This window comes from Theropithecus gelada, chromosome 13, assembly GCF_003255815.1.
Source record: "Theropithecus gelada isolate Dixy chromosome 13, Tgel_1.0, whole genome shotgun sequence".
Taxonomy (NCBI): Eukaryota; Metazoa; Chordata; class Mammalia; order Primates; family Cercopithecidae; genus Theropithecus; species Theropithecus gelada.
Genome location: NC_037681.1, coordinates 70813027 through 70839650, shown reverse-complemented (window position 1 = coordinate 70839650; position 26624 = coordinate 70813027). Strand labels below are relative to the sequence as shown.

Below are 26624 nucleotides of genomic sequence, written 5' to 3'. Positions count from 1 at the left end.
TAATATTAACCATAGTCACCATAATGTGCAACAAAACACCACCATTTGTCTGGCATCTCACACAAACTATTTTGCCCTGATATTTATTTACCTTTAATGCACAGATCCTATCTGCTGAAGAGAAAAGGCTGTTTTTGAATTTATATTCATAGCTCCTTTCACAGAGTTGGCGCTTATCAGCAAACCAAGAGATAGGAAGGCTTAGAAATGTTTTCTATTTTAGTTAATGCCCTTATAATGTCAGAAGAAAGAGAGAATAACTTATTCAAATCAGCACAATCTCTATCAATCATTGATCATCGATTATGTAGAGTCATAGTTTTATACTACACCAATGAACGTCATTAACATCTCATTCTATGTGAATGGTGTCTATTTGATTTTCCAGTGTGCAGTCTTTGCTGCTATTGGTGGTGTTTCTGAATAAATGTCTAAGATATTGACAAGATAGGTGAGCCATGGATCTATTTACATTTTAAATAATTATTTCCCTTATTAAAGTGGTGTACACTTGTTTTTAGAAGAATGAATACTTTATTTTCATGTAGCATACTCTTATTATAAACATCACACATTTTTATTAGAGAAAAGTTTTGGGCCAATAGGTAGAGGCAAATACATTTTTTAATGAAGTGCATAATTACTATTGAAATTATATTTGAGAGAAATGATTCTTGACCTCATAGGAATCACAGTAACTTTTAGTTATTTCATTTTCTCAATTGCTTTATTTTGATTAAATTTTCTTGTTGAGTAAACACACAGAATTGTTTTCTTAAATGGTATCTTAGCTGGGTTAGAGCCTAATCTCATATGGGCTGGCTCATTGAAGAGGAATACTATTCTGCTTTCAGACTTCCCACGTCTACTGTGGATTCTAGCTGGTTCACCCTCCTTTGATCCCCTTAAAAATTTGGAAAACCTTAATTGTTAACACCTAATGAGTCCTCATGGATACTGAAGGTATGACAGTGTCTGATTTGCAAGAGTTCCAGAATCTTTCGGATTAACTTGAACCAAATTTATGATTGGTGTTTGGTGGAATAGTGTGTGCACAGTGACCCTAGACAGTATCACTTTTGTAAAATTCCAATGAAAGAAAATAGTGTGCTCACAAGTTTGAGTCTCCCTGTCTTGCTCAGTTTTCATTCGACTTAATAAGTAGTCAACAACCTATTCTTTAAAATTTAATAATTTAATTTTATTTAATACAAAATTTAATAGTTAAAAAATGCTTTAGTCTAGAGTTTTGACAGAACATACAACTTGCTATATATGACAAACTTCCCATTGCTCTCTTTTTTGAAATTTACTTATTGTGTTTTGTTTTTGTTGACATGTATAATTGTACACACTTATAGCGATGTTTTAATACATGTATATGTTGTGTAAAAATCGAATCAGTATGTTTATCACTTTCATCATCTCATATATTTATCACTTCTTTGTAGTTAGAACATTCAAATCCTCTCTCCTAGCTATTTTGAAATTTACAATATAATAAGATTAGCCCTAGTCACCCTACTGTGCAACAAAACACCAGAACTGATTCTTCTTATCTAGTTTGTAACTTTTTATCTGTTGACCTATGTTGCTGTCTTGAATATCGTCCTTAACTGTTTCCAAAAAGCTTTCGTTATTTAGGAATTATCTAAATTCTTCTGGACATATTTTGTTTCAACCTGATTGAGAATATGGGACCTGTGTCTAAACCATTTCTGTGACATGCCATGTTTCTTGCCTTCTTTCGTTTATAAAGAACATTCCCATCCTCTTTCTTAAATATGTATGATTAAAAATCTGTCTAATTCTCCAGTCTCTTTAGCTAGTTATAACACATTTGCCAATTCTGTAGTCTGCCCCTCCCACCAGAAGTCTTAATTTATGATATATAGTCCATATTTTCTTTTTCTTTTCCTAGCATCTTTGTCTTTGCACCCTTACATGCATATGTAACATTGAGGGCTGTGTCTTACTTCTCAATATTAGTAATTATAGTAATTAATTTTTAAATCTAGAAGTGGTTAATATTATAGGTAGAAACTCATTACTTGATTCCATTAATTTCTCCTAAGATAATGTTCACTTTTTCTGAATTTTTCATATGCCTATATGAAATTTTAGGACTTAAGAACCTATAGTGCTCGGTTTCATGAAATAATTCCTTATGATTCTACAAAGAACTTACAATAATTCAGAAAGAAACTAAAGTGTATTTACTTGTTATTGTTTTAGTGATTGTTAAGATTCTGTTTCATCAGTTTAGAAATGTTGCCCTGATCTAAAACTCTTTTTGCGTACAATGTGGTCTCAGTGCTTTTGCTTTTTATGAACTTTAAGCCAAAGAATTCCTCCATATAGGTAGAAATTGTCCAGAAAATTTCAAATTAGCAACAGCATCTGGAAAGGTTGTAGGAAGATAAAGGTTCCCCTTACTTATAAATGCTTTACTTTTAATATTCATCTGACTACCTGGCTTTTACTGTAAACTTTCACTGAAGGAAGTGTGATATCCCTGTTACATTTATTAATAGAAACATAATTGCCTGAATGTTTCGTGTTGGCTACAAGATGACATTGGAAGAATTATAAGCTTTCAAAATGTAACCTTTTATTCATATACTTATGTTATGAGTTAGAAGCTAATCTACTCCGAAGTTAATTATATTATTGTTCATGTAGCAAGGATCCAGAGCAACCAATAATTGAGCGTACCTGTACATGCTGATTGGTTTCCCTTTTCAGAAATGTTCAGTCTATGTAAGGGAAAATGTTAGCCTTTGCAGAATTGACGTGAGGCTGAAGTGGGCACGTATAGGCAAGGGACAGTTGGCAAGAAAGAACGGGAGGGGAGAGAGCCCTATATGTAAATAGCATGTTCAATAAGATCTAAAAATATTCCCTTATTATAACATCACAGGCAGTTTAAGCAAGAGATATGGGAGCCCATGTATATTTTTTACAAACATTTATTGGAATGTAAAGTATGTTGACATTGCTAAATTCGTGTCTGATAGAGCCAACTTTGTGAATGAATTTAGAGTGAGTAATAGAGGCTTGCTGCACAGCTTAAATGTGGAGATGGCTGAAAACCACTTTAAATTTCAGTCATTCACACATTCAGTGATCTGATGAATGTCAAGGTTAATTTGCAGTAAATCCATTAGTAGACATGGTACTGATGTGGTAGTGTTTGCCATGTAGAAACATGCATAAATAATAAAGGTGACACATTCCTCTAAGTTCCTCTCTATATTGGAACTGTGATTAAGATGTAACTACCACTGCATATTTAACTCACTCATATAGTAAAATAAAACATGTTTCTTTAAAGATAAAATTTTTAAAAAGCTAGCTAGCAGGTTTTTTCTTTTTTTTGTAAGTTTGGTCTTTATGTAATGGTCAGGTGATTTTTTTTTTTGCGTTATGCTATAAATCTTACTATGCTGGATGTTTTATGGTGATGAACTAATATTCTTTTTCTCATGAAAGCTCCCATGTGATACAATTTAATATCCCTTCCACTGTCAACTATTACTGAACATAAATAATAATATAATGAGTTTACATAAAAGTTCTAATCCATGCTATGAAATATTGAAAAGTTTAATAAAAGTTACAAGGTAGAAATGTCATTTTTGAAAGTCATTTGATTTGGACACAACTTTGAAATATGTCCAACTTTTTTTAAAGGCTTTCATATTAAAATAAAACAATGTTACAGTGTTCATTATTTTATATTTTTACAACACACACACACAACTGCCCTCATGCATGACACCCATTCTCTCTAAAATTTATTAGGCATTTATCATATACCAGGAAATGGACTAAATGTTACTTTGTAATATCTCATTTAATTCTGATAGAGCTCTATAAGATAGTATTGCTATCCCCATCTTTTTCCAAATAGGAATCCCATTAAAGAATAAACGGCTACCAAGTTTACGTAGCTAGCAAATGACACAGTTGGAATTTGAACCCAGATCTCTCCGAGTCTAGAGTTTACATTCTAATCTCTAAGCTATTCTGCTTCAGTAAGTACAACGTGTCCTTGGTTCAGAAAGATGTGTGTTAAAGGAGGTAGATTTTGAAACTTTAAACAATCTAACTTACTATATTTGATTGTGAGAGTAATTTTCTAGCTCAATGAAAAGAGGGCTTTAAGAATATAGGAGATTTTGTAAAGTTTGATGCAAAGTTAATTAAAAAAAAAAAAAAGCCATAGTGCTTATAAAAGTATATAGAAGAGAGCTGAGGAAGGACTGGATATCTAATTTCCTTGCTTATAAAATTGTGCTGATTAGTACAATACAATGCACTACCATGTATACAGAAGAAAAATTTAGAAAGACTGCTTTCTGGATATATCTGGTGGGAAAAAAAGGAAACTAGATATAATGACAATGTTTGAAACACAGTAGTTGTAATTTTTTTTTTTGCTTTGTTTTGGTGAAACCTAAAAAACTGTAAAGTCATTCTAAACAGGACAGGTTAGCTCATCTCTTTGTAGTCATCAAGTTTTACATTCACTGAAAAAGGTTAAAATCTGAGATGAAATCAAATCTTGAGTAATGGTGTTTATATTGTGACACTTATCTTACTGAGAATATAAACCTTCAAATTACTACCCACAAGTTCTGTAACTGAGCTGGAAACTTTTGTAGTTTCATAGGTTTGGGAAGTGCACCCCAACTAAATGTTAATCTACATATATTAAATGTTCTGTCATTTTACATTTACATGTTATTTTTCTCTTTTTAAAAGTATCGTGAGGTGAAAAGAAAGTATATGATAATGAAGAGCAAATGTCACTTTATGGATATAAGACATTAGAATATGAAAACAGTTGGCCTTGATAAATTCAGACTGACATCCAATTAACTTTTTCTTGACTGCCTGGTTATGATAACAGAAATATTTCTGTCATAAATATATATATATACTGGAATAGGAGTGAGGATATGGGTTTTATACCAACTCTGCCAATTAATCAAGTTTGCAACCTTAGATCGCATGTTAATCCTTATGACTAAATTTCCTCAGATATAGCATGGAAGTAATGTCTGCCCTATGTTCCATACGTAAGGAGATAAGAATTTTTTTAAATTGTGAATGTTATTTTTAAAGTTAAAAATTACTATGCAATGTTGTTTTATAATGCTTACCTCACACTTATAATTCTGAAACCATCGGAATTCTTATATTTGTGTTGTTTTATATCGTTAAATAGGATCTCTAGTTTTGAATATTTTTCTTATTTCACATAATATATATAGTCATTAGAGAACAAAGTTAATTTGAAAACAGAAAATAAATTAATTATTGAGTATCAGTACTCAGAGGTAACCACTACATCCTCCTTTTAAAGCTGTCTCCACTTTTATATGTTCTTGTCCTATTTTTATCAACAATAGGCTTCACTAGAAAAGTTAATACTTAATCATTTGCAAAAGTTACCAGGCAGAAAAATATTTCTCAAATAGTACTTGCCTATAAAGATGATGATGAAAAAGCTTCTGTTGCTGTAGAACATAAGTGGCTCAGGAAAGCCCAAGCATTTCTGATATATACTCTGTATATTCTGAATTTTCTTTGTGCACTGACTGGTGCCTTTGAAATATGGTTTACCTTTTCTCACTTGAAAGAGATAAACTATTTTCATGCATTGCTATCCACAAAAATTAATAGAGAAGGGCACAGCCTCTATACCTTTCCATTTTAACAGTATTCTTGTTTATCACTTTTGCATTCAATTTTCTCCTAACATGTTTTCTGGAAGAGGTCTATATACCAAGGCCTATTTAAGCATCAGGTACACTATGCATATTGCAGAGGTCTTTGGAGTTTCTCAAAGGCCTATGGAAATGTCTGTAACTGAAAACAAAGAAGAGTTACCTCCAAAAATGGCCACAAAATCAATATTGTCAGCTGTTTAATTAAATGTACACAAATGTGATAGTAGGTCATCTCCATTTAACTGGTAAACTTGGTAATCGTAGCAATTCAATGTATAGGTATCTTGAAAACATACTGCTGTACACACAACTTTTGCACATAAATGTTACTCTTGGTACCAGATATTTTTCTATAAATACAAGATGTTTAATATTCTCTCTTATTATATATGATCATGTATATATGATCAAGTCGTATATGATCTGCTGTCTGCAAGTTGGAGAACCAGAAAAACTATGGGTGTAGATCATAGGACTGAGAACTGGAGAAACAATGATGTAGATTTCAGTCCAGGTTTGAAGGCATGAGAACAAGAAACTGCAAAGGCAGGGAAAGAACAATGTCCCATTTTAAGCAGTCAGGAGAAGAAAGAGAGAAAATCCATTCTTTTTTCACCTTTTGGTTCTATCCAGGCCCTCAAAAGAATAGAAACAAAATGGATGGCCATTGAATGATGCATTGAGGTAAGACTTTAGTGCATCAAATGCTCTATTAGTCCGTTTTCACACTGCTATAAAGAACTTCCCTGAGACTGGGTAATTGATAAAGAAAAAAGGTTTAATTGACTCATAGTTCTGCAAGGCTGAGGAGGCCTCAGGAAACTTACAATCATGGTAGAAGGGGAAGCAGGCACCTTTGTCACAAGGCAGCAGGAGAGACAGAAGTGTGTGTAGGAGGAAATGTCAAGGAATTATGAAACCATCAGATCTTGTTAGAACTCACTATCATGAGAACAGCATGGGCAAAGCCGCTCCATGATCCCATCACCTTCCACCAGGCCCTGCCCTCAACACATGAGGATCTGAAATTATCTCAATTTCAGACGTAATTTGAATGGGGACACAGAGCCAAACTATATCAAATGCTGAATAAATTGTTTGAAAACAACTCTTTTCAATTAAGCTGGATAATTTACTGACAGGACCACCATAAGGTAAAACTTGAACACTCACAGAATGAGTCCGTGACATGATTCTCAGTGCTATAAGGCTTGTATTCACCTTGGGGTGGCAGAGGATGAGGGTCTTTTTATGATTCTGAATAGTTTGACAGCTACTAGATGTTGCTTGTTAAGTAAAACTTGACTTTTAGGGATGAGATCTATTAGCTGTATTTTCTTGACATGGCTACTGGGGCTTGTGGCTTTTCATCCATTAGTTATCTGTCACATGTAAGTAGATCCTTTTTCCATAAAAGTTATATTCCTAGCACATTTGTTGCGACTTTCTCCACGGTGCTGTATGACACTGTCACATCTGCATGCAGCTCCTGTTTCAATACCAAGTTGATATATGTTGCTGTTGCTTTTTGGAAGCATCCAGTCAATGTTTTCTACGAAACTCTTTCTTAAAAACTGGGGGGAAGAAATAAAGCCTCATTCCATTCCATTCTTGTCCAACTCCATGGGAAACACAGTAACCTACTATTTGTTCTGAGACACCTGCTGGTAAATTTAATCAGTGTATTAAAAACTGAGCTACCTCTCTATTTCTTTTAAAACAACTCAGTCCACTTTCCTGAGCACATTTGATTGAAATCTGTAATTTGCTTTGTCATAGTTTTGTGTGTAGAGTTGATACTGTACTATCAATATAACATGCCTTACTAATGTGCAGACTTGATGTATTTGGACTAATTGGTTTTGGTTTTTGTTTTCCAGCTGGGACAACGTATATCTTTAGCAAAGGTGGTGGACAAATCACGTATAAGTGGCCTCCTAATGACCGACCCAGTACACGAGCAGACAGACTGGCCATAGGGTTTAGCACTGTTCAGAAAGAAGCAGTATTGGTGCGAGTGGACAGTTCTTCAGGCTTGGGTGACTACCTAGAACTGCATATAGTAAGTACTTTTTGGATAAGATTCAGCTTTTACTTTTTACTGTTAACTTTTTGTAAAGAATTTATAATTTTGCCTCTTGGACGCTTCCTTCCCCCAGAAACCAGTACTTTGTTATAGGAAATATGAATACAATCTAGAGGAAATAAGACCACATACCTATTGCTGTTGTTAATCACGTTCTTTGCAATGTAAACTTTTTTTTGGAGTGTGAATTCCTGTTAATTCTGTGTTCAAAATAATTTTTAAAAAAATTTTGGAGTGATTTTAGTGTCTTTAGGCAGACTTGCCAAATGAATAAAATAAGTTATTGCCCAGGAGGAGATACCATACCATCTGGCTGGAAGCAGGAGGTTGTAATACTGGTGACATGCAAAGATCTGGATTCTGTCTTTATTTCTTTGCTCACTAGAGAAAGTACTTATCTGAAGCTACATGAAATAAAAGGAAGGAAAGGATACTTTAAGGTATTTGGGGATGTGAAAGAAGATGGCAAAAAGATTGTTTCTGTGCCATTTTGTACTTATTTTGATACATAAGTGTCAGGAAAATATATTTTGATTCATAATTACCACTTACATCCTGGGCCCATTCTCTTTTCTCTAAGTTGTAAGCTTCCCACAGTAATTTACTCAGCGTATAATAGATGGCAAAGAGTAGTCATGAATGAAAAGCTTCATTTTCCTTTGAAAATTGCCATAATTAACTTTAGGGTTCAGGGACCTCTCTTCTTTCTCTGAATATTAAAAATTATTAATGAGTATGGTTGAAACTCTTTAAATCTTCATTTTCTCACATTATTTGTAAAGAAGCACAGTGTCTTTTATTGTTAAGAGGTATTAATATTTTATTGATATATCCAAAAAATCATAGTGTGTCACACATTCAAAAACTTTTCTAAAGGATTCTTATTATCATAGTTCTTGGTCTAAAATGTATCTTTTAGAAGATTTCAGAAAAAGCATGTAAGTCTCCCCATCCTCTTTTTTATCCTTGAGATTCAGTTTATTTCCCATGCATTAAGCAACAATGGAAGTTTGTTCTATTTTGTTTTGTCTATCCCTGTAAGTTCTCTTTCTATCAGTACTCACGCTCCAAAGGACATTTGACTAGGTCATCATGTTCTTTCCTGTTAGAATGTGGCCATTGGGTACTAGTTCTAAAATAATTAAGAAAAACATGAAACACTAAAGTACATTAGCACAAACTTTTACAAGTTTTTCATCCTCTGTTTTTATTAAACTGTTTTCTTAATCTTAATTTTGTCTTAGAATTCTGGAATTTCCAATAAGCTGTGTAGGAGTTTACACTGACCACAAGGGCTGAATTCATTGGTAATCTTGAAAAACACAACAAAACCCCTCAGCACAGCCATTATTGGACCATAGTAAAATTTCAATTTAAAATGTAGTTGTCAAAAGGGGAACCCTGGAAAGGTAATTTCAGGTGCCTTTTAGCAAATTTGTAACAATCAAAATTAAGAGCATCTGGATTTTTATGGCATCATAAATAAATGGTCAGTTAAGATACATTTCACTAGTACGGTAAGGAATCTTACTGCTTAGAGCAATCTCAACTTTCAAAATGTATGTGCTCAGTTCTGATGTAAGAGCTTTGCTACTTCAAAAAATAAATAAATAAATAAAAATGAAAACAAGAATCTTTTGCTTCTAAAAGAAATTACTTATTGATCCATAACCAATTACACTTTTACTCTGAGAAAAGGTTCTACAATGATCACTCTCAAGTCACAAGGGGCTATGTTATTGAATTACTCAAACCACTGTTGTTTATTTTATGGTCAAAAAGTTTTAGACTATAAAAATAGGTATTTCTTTCTAGTGCTGGTCAAATGTGGTCTCAAGGTCCTATCATAAGTAAATAATTGACTTTCTCAGCATCCATTCTAGCGCAATAACCTCCATATCTCCTTTACCAGCCATGGATTTCTGATAGCTGCACTGTGAAGGCCTTCTTCTTTCTGAATCTCCTCTCTTGGTCTTGCCTGGTCATTCTCTTTGGATTCAGTGCATGTCTCTACACACCCTTTCTCTTGGACTTGGTATCTTCAAAATCTCCCTTGCTGGTAAACCATGTCCTCCTGGGCTTCCCAAATACTGTTGTGTGTCAGCCCTACCCACTCCTTATCAACTAATGGGACTCAGTCTTATTTGAAATCTGGTCAAGTAAAATTTTGTTTCTCCCATTGCCTAGAAGAGGTGATTAGACATTAGAGACTCAACAAATCTTTTATGTAGAGATAAGTCACTTCTTTCCATGTTGTTGTTGTTGTTGTTGTTGAGATGAAGTTTTGCTCTTGTTGCCCAAGCTGGAGTGCAATGGCACAATCTCAGCTCACTGCAACCTCCGCCTCCTGGGTTCAAGCTATTCTCTTGCCTCAGCCTCCGGAATATCTGAGATTACAGGTGCCCACCACCATGCCCAGCTAATTTTTGTATATGTAGTAGAGATGGGGTTTCACCATGTTGACCAGGCTAGTCTTGAACTTCTGACCTCAGGTGATCCACCTGCCTCTGCCTCCCAAAGTGCTGGGATTACAGGCATGAGCCACCGTGCCTGGCCTTTTTCTATGTTTTAAACATATAATCAAAATTAACACAAGACCAGTGGTTTTCTTTTTACTACCTAAGTTTACCTGCAGCTCTTTCCCAAAATGTTGGGTGCATGGAATAATAAAAGAAAGAGGAATTAGAAATTAAAAGAAAAAAGGAAAACCAGACAGGAAGGCAAGAAGGAAGGAAGGAAAGAAAGAAGAATGTACGAAATAAAGGGAGGGAAGAAAGGAACAAAGAAAGTGCAAAGGGACACAAGATAATGCCTGTGGGTGATAGAAACAGAACTGTTCTTAATATGTAGATGTGAGAATATTCAAAGGCTGTTTTATCAAATTATTTAGGTACCTTTGAGTCCATTTTGTTTTTCCCAAATAAATTGTTCTACTTCTTTCATGATTGAAATTTAAAAGGAAAAATAAGATTTATAAATTTTAGATTATTGCTGTATGATTTAGGTTTGTGAATATAACTGACTTAGAAGTAAACCTAATTGGTGCTATACTATCGATGATACATTTTTATCTGTAAAAGTTAGACCTAGTCATTATCCCTTAAACTGCAAGGAAAATTTGTGTGTAAGCCTTCAAAGTCAGCGAAGTATAAACTATATACTGATCAGATTAAAAAGTCTTATTTTCATCCTTATTTGATAGAGTGAGCCAATAAATTAGAAAGTTGATTGCATTCATTAAGATGTGCTCCATCATTGCTGAAATATATAATGCTATTTCAATTAGATAATTTTAAAAATCTGATTGGCATATAATTTTAATGAAGATTTGAATATTTGACATGGTTTACCATCCAATTTTTCAGAATAAAAATGTTGGATTTTAAAAAAGTTTGATTAACTGTACTCTTAAAAACATAACAACTTGGAATAAAATGGTTTTTGAATTAGGTGGCCCAGTTTGACAGATGAATTTTTTTGTCATATTAATATTAATGCTACCACTGTTAACCTCAAAGTCATATAATATTACTATTGAAATTTTTAAGGTTTTATGAAGGGGTGAGGGGAAGATAAGACATGAAGTGAAGAGCAATTAATTAGTATAGTACCTAGAATAATAGTGCTCAATAAATATTTTCCGAAAGATTTAATAGCTTTAATGAATTATACATTGAAAATACTGTGGCTTAGGATGAGTGTAAATCTTCAATTATTTAACAGGTCAAGTAAAGTGACAGACATTTTAATTTCTATATAACTCTGAGAAACTCCTCCAGCTTCCTGATTACAATACAGAAAAATTATAGAACTTGATATAAGCAGCCATATTATTGAGAAGCTTCAAATCTTAAAGTATGTTTTCAGACATCTTCAACTAAGAATTGATTATGGAGATTGGTGGTTTAAAGAAAGTCTATGGTGAAATTTTAGTTGGATGAATGATTATTTTTTGTTAATAGTTGCCTTATTTATTGTAGTTCACTTTTATCATGAATTATTCTCTAGTTATTTTATATTTGTCCATTATTTACAAATAGAAATAAATTTTCTGATGGCAGAGAACATGATTTATAATAATGGTGATGATTAATAAGAAAAATAGCTGGGCATAGTGGCTCACGCCTGTAATCCCAGCACTTTGGGAGACTGAGGCTGGCGGATCACAAGGTCAAGAGGTGGAGACCATCCTGGCCAATATGATGAAACCCCATCTCTACCAAAAATACAAAAATTAGCTGGGCGTGGTGGTGCACGCCTGTATTCCCAGCTACTTGGGAGGCTGGGGCAGGAGAATCGCTTCAACCCGGGAGGTGGAGGTTGCAGTAAGCCAAGATCATGCCACTGCACTCCAGCCTGGCGACAGAGCAATACTCGGTCTCAAAAAAAAAAAAAAAAAAAAGAAAAAGAAAAAGAAAAAAAAGAAAAGAAATGAAAAAGAGAAAAGAAAAGGAAAATAATACAGGAATGTAACTATTCATCTTTTATTTCAGTACATGCTAGAAGCCTCTCCAGAAATATTTATTTAGCACCTAATATGACCTAGGCCTATGTTAGGCTCTGTGGATGCAAAAATAAATGAGCTGGCTGTTTAGTAACTACCTCAGTAAATATTTGTTGGATGAATGAATGAACAAGCTAGCTGAGTTCCAGTGAACTTAGATGATTTATAGCAAACATTTTGTTGCCAAGTGACTGGTATTTCTTGGTATTTTTCTGTCTTGCTATTTTTTCATCTCTTTTCCTTACAGTTTTAGCTTTCTTATTTGTATAGTATTTGTATGGGCAGTTAACAAATAATAGATTATTAAGATAAAGAATATAAAGAAATAACTTGCAAACTGTGAAGTGTTACACAAGACATGTTTAAGTTACTGACGTGTCGAGGATTATTTAACTGATAATGGCTTAAATAATTTCTTAGAAGCAATAAGCAAAAATTGAGCTCGTTTTTATATTTTATGAGATATATCTAGAAATTTTACCAATGTTGTCACTTCTAGAGAAACCCCTTCATATATCAGTTTAGTGATGTCAATTGGAAATTATTTAATGCCTCTCTGACAGAAGAAAGTTACTATAAATGTGGATGCATTCTCTACCACAAATATTAACATGTGTATTGGTTCTGACCAGAGGAAATGTCATTGAGGGTGGAGGAGAGGATGAGTGAAGAGTGTTTTTTGAAATCCTTTCATCTTGGGAGCATAAAAGAGCATTGCAAATTTGATGAGTGAGTTGTTGCACATATTTGCCTTAAGTGTTGCTTCTTTGTACTTTGCTGGGCCGGAAGCCTTATTTTGAAACCAAGCTCTTAATTGATTTTGATTTGGAAATATGCCTTTTGATCATTGGTTTTAGTGTAGACTAGAAACAGTGTATTTATAGTAAATATTACATGTCTCAAAATAACACCAATATTGGTGACGTGTCAAGTCTTTCTCATCTTTCTCTGCTTCTCTCTATTATATGTTATTTATCTTACTGGTATCTTAAGATTTGATTCAGAAATGTGTTTTTAACTCAATAATTATATGTAGATGCACACCTATATCAACAAGGTAAATCTAATTATTTCCCCTCAGGCTTTTCTTGAATTGAAATTATGTTCCATCTGAAATGCTATTTCTAACTAACAGATTCACTGATTTTATAGAAGTTTCAGTTTGCCATATAGTATTCAGATTCAATTCTGTAAATTGTATGGAGTATATCTATTGCTTGGTTTTGCTTTCCTAGTTCTTTTACATTCATTTATTTGTTTTTTTCTATTCCTATATCATGAGATAGCTTTCCTAATTCTTATATGAATTATAGAACATGTGGCTTATTTGACTAGAATTTCCAAAGATGGATTAAATGATGCCTTTTCACCATGTATTGTAAAATTACTGTCCAAACTTCTGAGGTATAAAAGTCATTTTTGGGGAAAATGTGAGAAATGATGGTCACGTTTCTATTGACTTAAGTGCTAAATAGTTTATTATGTGTGGCGTAGGAGTAGCAAATGAATCAATACAGATTCCTGCCTTCATCCATTTTCCTTGAAAGTTAATTCAATTTCTCAACTTCTAATTACTGATCATCATCTTTAGTGTGTCATTTAGTCTCTATGTTTTTTGGTTTCTAGAATTCTAGAGTTATTTCTTCATCTGTAATTCTATTGCTGTGAAATTTAAGAAATGAGAACAAAACAGCTATTTCTAGCCTCTTCTCAGTTCACATACTTACCACTTAGAGGCTTGTACTGCTGCCTCACCTTCTCAGCTATCCTTCTGTCTCCATTCTGAGTACTTTTCTATCCATTTTATATACTTATGGCAGGTTAATTTGCTAATCTGGTTCTTTGATCCTATTATTCCTTTGTTAAAACACATTGATGCCTCTACAATTATATATAGGTAAAGGCAAATTCTGTACCTAAAATTTAATGTCCTCAGCATTTTAATCTCTTTCCCTTTTCATGTCCATTTTTCACATTTTTCTACTTATCTTTCAACTCCAGTGAAACGTATTAACTTTTTTGAAAAATGAGCTTCTTGTCATCTCTCTATTTCTAATTCCTGTTCAAAAGATTTCTTCCCATTCTCTCTCACTATATAGATTCGACTCAGTCATTGAACAGTCTTTTTTTTTTCAAATCATGAGTGTTTTCAGGGTTGGTCGTGGATCTTTTCACCTCCTAAGCTAGCAGAAAGAAGTTAGGTCTCGGGAATCTATTTGGAAGAGTTGCAGAAACAATTCCTAGGGCATTACCTAGCTGGAGAAAATCATGTCCATTGATTCTGCTCCATCCTGTGATCACTACTCCTTTGCACCCACTGCTTTGTGGTGGCTATTTTACAGAATGGCTTCAAATCTATTCTAAGTTAGCCAGTGATGAGCGGCTTTAGCAAACCCTGTTTCTGATGCCAGGCTGTCAAAACAAGGAACTTCTTGTTGAATTCTTTCTGACTACTGACTAGACCTCAATTTCTTTTATAGCTACTAACTATTTTTGAAGAGCATACCTTCAAGAAACATTTTAGGCAAAATAAACACATTATTATTGATCACCTATAATGCAATTTATAATGTATGTGATTAGTTGCTGTGTAACCAATTTCTCCATAATTTAGAAGCCTAAAAGAGCAAACATTTATAATCTTATACCGGCTTAGGAATCCAGGAGCATCTTAGTTAGGTTATTATGAAATTTTCAAGAGAAGTAATGGTTAAGAACTCCTGTACTTAGAACATATCCAATATGTTCACTCTTATGATCCAGACAGAGTCTATGTGTCTCAGGAAGAAATGATGAGCAGCAGTTTAAACTATATGCAAGCACGTTATTAAGGAGGCTTTGCACAACTCTAAACACAGTATAGATTGATGAAAGAAAAAATGAAACAAAGACATTGTTGAGGGTTAAGAACTAGTTTGGGGAATACATACTGAATATGGGTCATTTGCACAATTATCAGGAAAATTGCTTTTATTACACACAAAAAACCCCCACTGTAAGCCATAAGCAAAATGCATGGCAGTAGTGGTTAAAAAATAGAAACAGCATGGCAAATATGTCAGCCAAACACCAGAAAACAAGATGATGGTGATTCTATGGCATTAGAATCCTATTAATGCTGATGCTGGCCCACTCTAGACATGAACAAGTTTATTTAAACAATGGAAGGAAATAATCTAGGTGCATAGATAGGGGGTACTCAAGTTAATAGTAGACATAAATAATCCAAATTATAAATTAGAATCAGAGGACTAGACATAACTTTTATGGGGTCTGAGAAAATTCTTTTGATGAAAACAATTTGTGATGTCTCTAGGAGTTACTCTAGGAGATGGTGTGCTAGACTAGAACTAGGGATTATTATATCGACAACACAGAGGAGGCTTCTCCCCTCATCAGAACAAACTGGATAACTGTCTAACCTTTTTGCCAATAAAGCATAGCCCTGAATGGGGGACGCTCAACTGCCCTGGAAGATCACACTGTAACTAGGCTTCTAAGGAAATGCTTTAATGGTGGCCTCTTCCTGTGAGGAAAAAGTACTTTCTCCTAGAATTTTATCTCTTAAATCCTTCCTGCCCAATAAAGAATGGAAATTCATTATTAACAGACAATAAAAAAGTTTGGTGAAAGATCAAACTTAATTGATTAGTAAGACTTTTGGCCTTACTGAAAAAGGCTCTCTTCATATACTTAAAATTTTACTCTGACTTTTACCTATCAAATAAGTGCCGACTGCTCACTCCCAAAGACACATCTCCATCCCAGGCTTCTCTCACTACCATACTAATATTTCCACCTGCTTACTCAGCATCTCTACCTGAGTGTCTCATAGGCATCTGAAACTTAACCACATTAACAACTGAACTCATCATCTCCTAACCATACCCTCATCTACATAATCACGGCTAAATCCTTGACGTCTTTATTTTTTTTTATTTTTTTTTATTTTTTTTATTTTTTTTGAGACGGAGTCTCGCTCTGTCGCCCAGGCTGGAGTGCAGTGGCCAGATCTCAGCTCACTGCAAGCTCCGCCTCCCGGGTTCATGCCATTCTCCTGCCTCAGCCTCCCGAGTAGCTGGGACTACAGGCGCCCACCACCTCGCCCAGCTAGCTTTTTGTATTTTTTAGTAGAGACGGGGTTTCACCCTGTTAGCCAGGATGGTCTCGATCTCCTGACCTCGTGATCCGCCCGTCTCGGCCTCCCAAAGTGCTGGGATTACAGGCTTGAGCCACCACGCCCGGCCTCCTTGACGTCTTTTACTCCGTGCTTGCCTTTACAATCCAGTCAGTTTGTCATCAAATTGCTAACATGTCTCTCAACCCATACCAGCCAACAGAAATATATGAGCCATGTTTGTAATTTTAAATTTTCTACTACTCATATAAAAGGAAAAAAAGGTGAAATTAATTTTACTAAATGCAATTAACTTTGAGAATATATTTTAACTCAATATGCACTGAATATTATTTTAATATATAAATGATATAAATTATTAATATATTTTCTATTATCTTTTCATAATAAGCTTTTGAAATCTAATGTGTGTTTTACACTTAACAACACCTCTCATTTCAGAATCTAAATTTTCCATCAGAAGCATTTTATATTTTATTATATCCACAGTTGTGAAAGTAGATTCACACACTCAAGTTATTTTAAACATACTTAAAAGTTTGAGTATCTTTAAAACTTACATCAAACTTGATTAAAATTAAATACATTTTAAAATTCATTTCCTTGATCACATTAGCCATATTTCAAATGCTCAGCATATGGCTACTGGCTTGTCTATTGAACAGCAATTTTAGAACATATCTACTTGCTTTTTATTCCACTATTATTGCCTTAGTTTAATGACCTCTTCTTGAACTGTTGCAATAGCCTTCTAACTAATCTCTCTGCCTCCAGCATCTTCCCTTTCTAATCCATCCTCTGCACTGCTACCAGAATGATTGTTATAAAATAAAATTGTGGTGTTTCAATCTCTGACTTCAAATGTTTAGTTACGGTGGCTCTCAACCTCTTTTAGTTCAAGACTTACCTGGCTGATAATATTCACCCACTTTCAGCAGTAATTTTGCTCACTTATGGGCTGCTCATTAGTGGGGGAAAAAAAAGCACAAATCCTGGTACTCTATCAGTCCTTTCACCCATTTTTTCCCACGGCTCTGTAAGGGTGTGTTTCACCTCTCACCTGGTAGCAAGGCTGGTCAGAAATGGGCATGGGCTCCCTGTTCAGGCTGTCAATTTGAAGCCCGTTCATAGCATTCTTCAAGCATTTTTCCCAATGCTTATTTAATAGCATATGAAGAGAAACTAATTTTTATTTATTAAAATTTAGATACAGACACTTAGTAATTTACTTCTCCAGGACAAAGCGAAGTCATATATCTGGAAAAAACTGGCAAAATGACAACAACAACAACAACAAAAAACTTCCTTTTTTTTTTTTTTTGCAGTCTTTGTGCACTCTTCCATTTTTTGTTGGCAATTTTATGAATCAGACAGAATTTGGAATTAGGTTAAAGTATTTAAACTTTGATGGCAAATGCTCATCCATACTGAACAGCATGATGCCGAGCAGCAAGTGTTATGAAAGCAGGGAATTTTATCTATTTCGTGCACTTTAGTATTCCTAGAACCCAGCATGAGCCTAGAATTTAGCAATACTGAGCAATCAGTATTTGTTGAAATAATCTTTGGATTCTAGAAGTTCTACCAACTTAAACTGTCTATGTGTATTCTGAAAATGTTCAATGGCAATAGGTTGGTGCTGCTCAGGTTAAGGGTAATATCAGAAGCCAGTTTATATTAAATGTGTTTTGGGTGGGTTAGAGGTACACATATGAGCTAACGATCAGCATGTTTCCAATTTATGTGTTACCTATTTATAGATTGGTATCTTGAAGCAAGAGTCTAGTTCTGATAGTGAACCGGTGACCTACTGCAAATACTTCAAAGGCCAGCTTCCTTAGCTGGACCTCTAATGTATGCACAATCTAGGCTTATTTTCCAGCCTCATCTTCAGCTATCCACACTCTACCTCACACACATTCACTCTTTAATACATGTTCTTAATAAAACTTCCTCCTCCTCCTCCTCCTCCTTCTTTCTCTTCTACCTCCTTTACTTCTTCTAAGTGCTAAGCACTTTTCAAGGCACTAGAAATACAGAGTCAGATGTGGCATGGCTTCTGACCTCAAGTACCGTATAATTTACTACATAATCTTTATTCTACTGGCACATTAGCCGCAGAAAATAGACTGATATTTCAAATCCTCACAGTATAAAAGCACGCTTAAAGGTTTTTAAACTATGAAGCAGTGTACGAGCGTGGCTTTTATAAAAGCAACCAACAATCTCACAACTGTTCTAAGTTTACATATGTAAGTCCATCTAATATGCATTAAAACTTCAAAAGAAAAAAATATACTCATGAAGTTAATGAAGAAATGAAGGTCACACAGCTAGTGAGCTGCAAAACCAGTACTGAACTGAGTCAGTCTGACTCCTAAATCCCTGTGCTTAACCACTGTGCCTTCTGTGATGCAGGTGAGAGTTCAGGAGACAGTCCCTCATCAGGCTGAACCGGATAATTCTGCCTTTTTGTCTGTGTAATGAAGTTTTATGAAGTTAAACAACTCTACCCCTTAGTATGCCACATATTGCGTAAATTATGGAGCAGTTCAGATATCTGTTACATAAACCGTTTTCTCTAGTTAAATAAATACGGGAAGTTATCTGACTGGCCAGTTACCCCAAAGATTTTGTGGTTAGCTAGCTAGTGTTTGCAACTAGTTTGATTTGTAAGTTTGAGGCATAAATAATTTTAAAGGCCGAGAAACACAGTTTTAAAAAATGTACCAATAATGAGAGTCAGCAAAAAGAGACCTCCAGAGTGCCTCTGTTCATATCTGTTCCTTTCTTTGAAGTACTCCTACTTCCTCTTATTCCTACCTGTCCTTCTCTTTTTCCTAGTCTGGTGCTTTTTTATTCATCTTTGAGGCTTGGATTATATATTTTATATATTTGTGAAACCTTCCTTTGTCCCCTAGGGCAAGACTAATTATGCCCTTCTTGGTACTACTATTGTAGTACTTTGTTCTTAATCCTATTGTGTTACTTACTGTAGTTATAACTATGTCTTTATATGTCCTTAGAGCCCATTAAATTGTAAACTCTTCAAGGTCACTGAAAGGTATAATACTATGTATCTTTACGTGTCTGTATTTTCAGACTCTAGCATGGTGCTTACTAGATGCATGGTAATGGTTTACAGAGGAAGGAATGCACACCTGAGTGAATGGAGAAATAAGTGAACTCCTGCTGCTTTACTTTTGGCTGTGGCCTCTCTTTCCCTCCTGCTGGTAGTTTTCCATTGTCATGCAGGCGCTCACTCCAGAACTGCTCTCCTTGGAGCTTAGTATGAAGTACAGTCCCAAAGGATAATGGTGAAAGCATGTGATGTTCTACTGGGACTTCCCATTTACAACCTCCTGAGGCAAACAAAAGTCAGAGGCCTGAGGGCTGAGGCCTGTCATGAAATGGATTCATTTTTCCTGTGCTATTTTCTTATGAAAGGAAGACTTTTCTTTTGTTAATGGCTAGCTCCACCTTCAGGTTCAAATACTACACATATAGTATCTAATATCTATATAAAAGCATATGTAATTTATTTCCCTGCATCCTGACTTGATGAGAAGAGATGAATCCACTAGGAGAATGAAAACAAACAAAAAACTGTCCTGTAGTAATCCTCCCTAATTGATGAGGAATGTAGAGATAATCAATCTCCACTACCCTGGCAGTTTAACCATTCTCTCTCTCTTTCTCTCTCTCTCTCTCTCTCTCTCTCTCTCTGTCTCTCTCTAATCTCCTGCTGTGCCAACCTCTAACACTTGACTTAACTGATGGAGGTAAAATTGGTTCTCCATTTATTGAATTTTTAAAAATTATTTTAGTTAATATATATTAAATGCTTGGAAGTACTATCAGTGAATCATCTGAAGTAGAGTTAAATTCCTCCTCTGAAATCATGCTTACGCTATTATTTGGCTTAGTCAGAAGAACAGTAACTAAACAATACTATTTAGCATGCACTGAGTGCTTACTGTGGAACACACACTGATCTAAACATTTAGCATAAAATTATATTTTATTAAATATTCACAATAATTCATTGAGGTATGAATTTTATCTCAGTTTTACCAATGAGCAAACTGCATTATAAATAAATTGACCAAAGTCACACAGATAGTAAATAACTGCCTGTATTTGAACCAGCTGTATGACTTCAAAGCTTCATTTTTCTTTAGTACAAAGGAAAATTTCAGGCTGGCCCAGCAACTTTTGCAAATGATTATAAAATCCCAACTATCAGTGTGAAACCAATGAGTCTTTGTAGTGTATTGTTTCATGGTATTCCTTATATTAAACATGGAATTCCAGAGATTCCGTGACCCTCAATGTGAATGCACTAAATAACAACAAAGTGTCATGACATAGCACATAATATTTTCTATTTAAGTCTCTTAATGGGTACATTATAGGTATCTTTGCAATTTTGTGAGTTGTGCCTAAATGTAGGACTACACTAATACTGCTAGGAGGGTATTGGCCTTATGTGTGATGAATATGAAAGTAACCCACATTGCTCTGGAAACTCTCATTGGAGCCATAAGTTTCAGCCTTCACCACATTCTAAACCTAACACATAAAGCCTCAATGACTTGACCTACTTCTCTCCCCACCGCACCCCCAAACTAAAGGCAGGGAGAGTCTCTGTGTACTTAAGTATGTAAATGAGGTGAGAGAAAGGGAATTTGTCTATTGCTTGTAGCTCTTGCTGATTGAACATTTTCCCGACAGAGGTGTTCAAAGGAAAAGTATGTCATCTGTTCATTATTGTTAATTAGGAATAAAATCAGGCTGTGGGGGCTCCAAATCCCATAGGGCATCAGCAGAGAAACAGTGTTGAAATTTCAGCCCTAATACACAGAGTAAGGTCAAACAGCTACTCGTGTAGGCTCCAGAACTGTGTTCATTTGATCTTTAAAAAACAGGCATTGCAAAGATATTTCATGAGGTGGAAAGAAAAAGTTGTAAATTCTAGCTCCTGCTCCAAATGCCTAAATCAAGACTGATGGTTATTTGATTATTTGTAACTGGTCATTGTGAAGGGTGTTGGATAAATGCAGTGGCTGGGGATGTTTCTGGAATTTGAAAGTGCTATGTAGATACTGTTAATTGTTATGTGAGGAACATACTATAACCATCAACTCCATATTTAACTAGTTTTTCCTGAACTTTGTCCTTCTCAGTAGACTGTATTTCTATTATTTAACTGATTTTTTTTGTTGTTGTTGTTTTTAATTTACTAACTTTTTTGGTGTCCTTCTAACCAGACAGACATAAACTAGATCTAATAGACTAGTGAGGCGTACTGTAGGGTCTGCAAGGCCGATAATATTTTATGACAGGCTGTTCAGAAGGAATTGAATTTTATTTGTTGCCTATGGATGAAAGTATTTACTTTTCAGAAAAGTCCATATTTTAAATAAATGTAATTTTTAAATCGTAAAAATCTGTATCGAAAAATTTAAATAATACAACAATGGTGGGAGTAAAAAGTAAAAACTGCATATAATATACCCACTTTTTTACTGTGGTGTCTAAAACTCTGATCTTTAATCTTATGCATATACATTCAATTTCTTTTTTGTATATAGTATATGTATAAATATTTGTGTATATGCTAACACACCTGAACATTCCTTAAAAAGATGAAATGTTATCATGTGGTACATACTATTCCGCAAGTTGATTATTTTTATTTAATATATTTTGTACATCTTTTCATTTTAGAGCATATGATCTCATATTTACCTCATAACATGCATCTGCTACAGTTTATTGACCGTAATGATGGGTATTTTAATTGTTTCAGCATTTTAAGTATTACAAATGAATAACATTTTAAAATCTTGTAAAAATATTGTTTCACATGTGTAAAAGCTTATTTTATGTTCAAATTCCTACAAGCTGAACCAATGTATATATTGCTGAGTTGTCCTCTAAGAACGTTGTACTATTGAACACTCCCACCAGCGGTATATGAAGACGTCACAACCTTGAGTGTTTTCATATAAAAGCAAATTGGTCTCATTATTTCTTAAGAAACTGAGCTCCGTAGAATGATTTTCTTTCTGGTGTATTTAATCTGAGTGTGTTCGCACTTAATTACACTAGTGTAGAGGTGAAACCAATCCCCCTTTAACTTCAGTCACAAACTTTCTCCTATTCTGGCAGTAGGCCAAGGAGGTTGGGTAACTGTTTCATGAATCATGTGCCTCTTTTCAGTAAAATGTGGCTTCACAATATTATGGGAAAAGCCAGGCAGGCAAGAGGTTAATATCCTCCTGGGTAGCAGTACTCATTTCAGAGTCTACCTCTGTGTTCTTCACCTTCTACACATTCCATAATTCTTAATTTTGCCTCTAGTCACTTCTTGTTTCAATCATGCACTCCCCAGGACTCGTGAACAGCCATGGAACGTGACAGGCTTTTAAATGTATTAATACTGTTAACATCATTGTACTTAATCTTAATATAACAAACAGAGTAACAACAGATGTACTCTGCTATTAAGTGTTTAGTAAGGCATACATGTCCTAGCTCTTGATAGCCAATTTAAATGACAAAGTTCCTGAGCCTGAGCTCAGAGGGTGGATTATATCAAGGGGCTAACTCTCATGTTCTGTGGCATTTGATAATAGCCAATATCAAATTGAAAGGAAATAAGATGTTCAGTAGCAGTGAAAAGATGTACCTACTTGAGTTTTTCAAATTCTACATGTGATTATTTACTTCAGTCCTATTGCATCTATTGTGAGCTAAATCACAGTTAGAAGTCAGAACCACATTTAAAAATTAAAGAGCATTTTTTTAATTGCTGATTTTTAAAATGCTGCATAAATATAATTTAAGCATGTGAGATATAACCAAAATTATAGTTTTTCATTACACTTTTAAATTTTCCTTAAGGTGCTATAGTTTTACTAATACAGTGTAAAAATTAAAATATGTAGCTATAGAGTTTAATAGGCACTGAGAATATTTGTTAATGCCATGGCTGTCTATATTATATTCACTAACAGATTTAATAGCTGAACAGATGCAGCTTGCTATGATAACACATGGTACTGAGCAGCAGGCAGCCCCATTTGACAAGTTGGTTTTTATTTTATTTCTATATCCCCAAAACTTCTCTTATAATCTCAGATTTCATTGTATTTTGATTTGTTAGGCAGCAAACAGATAAGAGGGATTCGGTTCTTTGTTGTTTATTTGCAACAGGTTGTTTGACTTCAGTGTACAAAGCCCATGAGATTCTAAAGTAAAATAACTGGATGAGACTGGGTAAGACACACAGCACAGATAACTATACAACAATACAAATAGATGTATCCGATACAAAATGAATAGAGGAGCACCTTCAAGGATGCTCTGCAGTATGGACATACACCAGATTAGTAAGAAAATTCTGCCAGCCATCTTCTCAGCAAGTATCAGTTATACGGTGGGCAGGATATTTAATTTTAATTATTTGTGTACATTTCTTCTAGTTGCCTTGCATAACTAGCAATAACTTTTGCCAGCAGAGTGGCCAAGGGGAATTGGCGTTGTTTGGTGTTACAAGATTTGCTCTCTGAGGATCAATTCTTTGGAGCTTTCCATGAGCTATTTTCCAATCCTTTAATTGCTTGTGTCTGGAAAAAAAATCTGATGTACATTCTAAAGCTAAAATAAGATGACTGTCTAGCTAATATATTTTGGTATTCACAAAGATGCGTGGTATTGATAATGAGATATTTGAAATGGGTTTTTGCAGAAATCCTGTACAGATATTGAAAATTGTAAAGTTGTTGAAATTGGATACATCCTGTTGAACTTCAGGGATTTCAGTTCTGCGTTGTGTGGTGAGGGAATTATACTAGCCTGAAATCTAAAGTGTGAAAGAGGTGGGTTCAAATCCCATGGAATGTTCTCATGCAATATCAAATATCTGGGCCGGGCCGGGCGCGGTGGCTCAAGCCTGTAATCCCAGCACTTTGGGAGGCCGAGACGGGCGGATCACAAGGTCAGGAGATCGAGACCATCCTGGCTAACACGGCGAAACCCCGTCTCTACTAAAAACACAAAAAATTAGCCGGGCGAGGTGGCGGCGCCTGTGGTCCCAGCTACTCGGGAGGCTGAGGCAGGAGAATAGCGTAAACCCGGGAGGCGGAGCTTGCAGTGAGCTGAGATCTGGCCACTGCACTCCAGCCTGGGCGACAGAGCGAGACTCTGTCTCAAAAAAAAAAAAAAAAAAAAAAAACAACAACAAAAAAACACAAATATCTGGGCCAGAAAAAGCATTTGTATTTCAAGGCATTCTGCATCTTATCAGAATTTCCTCAGCAGGGTTGCCATAATCATCAACTAGGATCTGTTTAAAGACTTACAGCATAGGCCGGGCGCGGTGGCTCAAGCCTGTAATCCCAGCACTTTGGGAGGCCGAGACGGGCGGATCACAAGGTCAGGAGATCGAGACCATCCTGGCTAACACGGCGAAACCCCGTCTCTACTAAAAACACAAAAAATTAGCCGGGCGAGGTGGCGGCGCCTGTGGTCCCAGCTACTCGGGAGGCTGAGGCAGGAGAATAGCGGAAACCCGGGAGGCGGAGCTTGCAGTGAGCTGAGATCTGGCCACTGCACTCCAGCCTGGGCAACAGAGCGAGACTCCGTCTCAAAAAAAAAAAAAAAAAAAAAAAAAAAGACTTACAGCATAGTCTTTTCCCAGCATCAAGGTTATTATGCACAGTCTGTCCTGGCCTTAACAATCCACACTAATTCAGAGAATTCAGAGAAATCCTCTAGGTTTGCACAACCAGAATTAATTTCTTTCCATCACAGTATAGTGAGAATAATATGTTTCCCTCACGTTCAAACCTCTCTCTTTGGTAATGTGAACCTCAGGGTGTTTGATCGGGGAGTTAGCCTGATTATGCTTTGTGTTAGTGTGACTCATAATTCACTCTCAGTCTGCCTTTAAGAAAATATTCCTAAAAAAATATTCCTATATATATAGAGAGAGAGAGAGAAAGAGAGAGAGAGAGTCACATATATAGTCACACACATATGTATATAGTCATATATATAGTCGTATAGTCACAGGGTCTTATTAGAGTACAGTAGTGTGGTTATAGCTCACTGAAGCCTCGACACTCCCGAGGCTCAAGCAATCTTCTTGCCTCAGCCTCTCAAGTCACTGGGACCACAGGTGTGTGCCACCATGCCCAACTAATTTTTAAAACTTTTTGTAGAGATGGGGTCTCACCATGTTGCCCAGGTTGGTCTCCAACTCCTGGGCTCAAGCGATCCTCCCACCTTGGCCTCCCAAAATGTTGTGACTACAGGAGCGAGACACTGTATTTGACCTATGAATATCTTGGAAGTCAGGCACTAGTATGAGAGGTTTGTAAAGTCAATATGAGCTTGTTATTCCAGTTTACACTAAAAATGTAAGTAACTCAATAATTATATGTTTTATACTAGATTTGATCATTGCCAATAAAGTTGTATAAATCTAACATCATAGGGCCTTTTTATCAATTAGACTTGAGAACAATTATTTTTGGTAAAATTCTCATGTTGATTGTGTAAGAGTTTTTTTTCCCCCCCAAAACAGGAGACAGTTTTATATTGGAATATTAGTCTCCCCACAAAAAAGATACATAAGAAGACAATACTTGAAATAATGAAATTTGTGTGGATAACATGTAGACGTAGTGTACTCACAGAACAAATTATCATCTTCAAAGAATTCTAGGGTAATTTAGATGGCAGGACAGCTAGACATAGCTGTTTGTCATCTGCTATGCCTGATGGACAAATGGATCAAAGCCTGTTTGAATATAATGAAAACAGGTCACCCTAACTTAAAATCCAAAGCAGTCTTTGAAGTGTGATAACTATTCACTGAAAGGAATAAAACCCATAGCCACTGGAGTTTTGTGTATTTGGAATGCTACAATGAAGCAAACATTTAAATTCATTTGCAATAGAGAAGAAAAAAAAAATAAAGGCTCTTGGAATATCTCTTTTAACAACTATTGAAACAATATGGAATAAAAGTGAATATTTTTGGAAAGGACACCTTTACTTCGTTTTGCATATATATAACAGGAATCCATAGAATCTTAAATTATCTTTAACTAAAATGTCACTGGGTACAAAGTTGAAGTTTATCTA

The 26624-nt window shown here is 35.2% G+C and overlaps 1 protein-coding gene across 20 annotated transcripts in view; it reads left to right on the top strand.

Annotated features, from left to right (window-relative positions):
- Nucleotides 1-26624, top strand: part of NRXN1 (neurexin 1) — a 1133364-nt gene that overhangs the window by 796568 nt on the left and 310172 nt on the right. For all 20 annotated transcript variants that reach the window (XM_025353854.1, XM_025353853.1, XM_025353851.1 and 17 more), the window contains one exon: nucleotides 7619-7800. In XM_025353854.1, the coding sequence (XP_025209639.1) occupies nucleotides 7619-7800 (182 nt within the window). The remainder of the gene's footprint in view (nucleotides 1-7618; nucleotides 7801-26624) is intronic.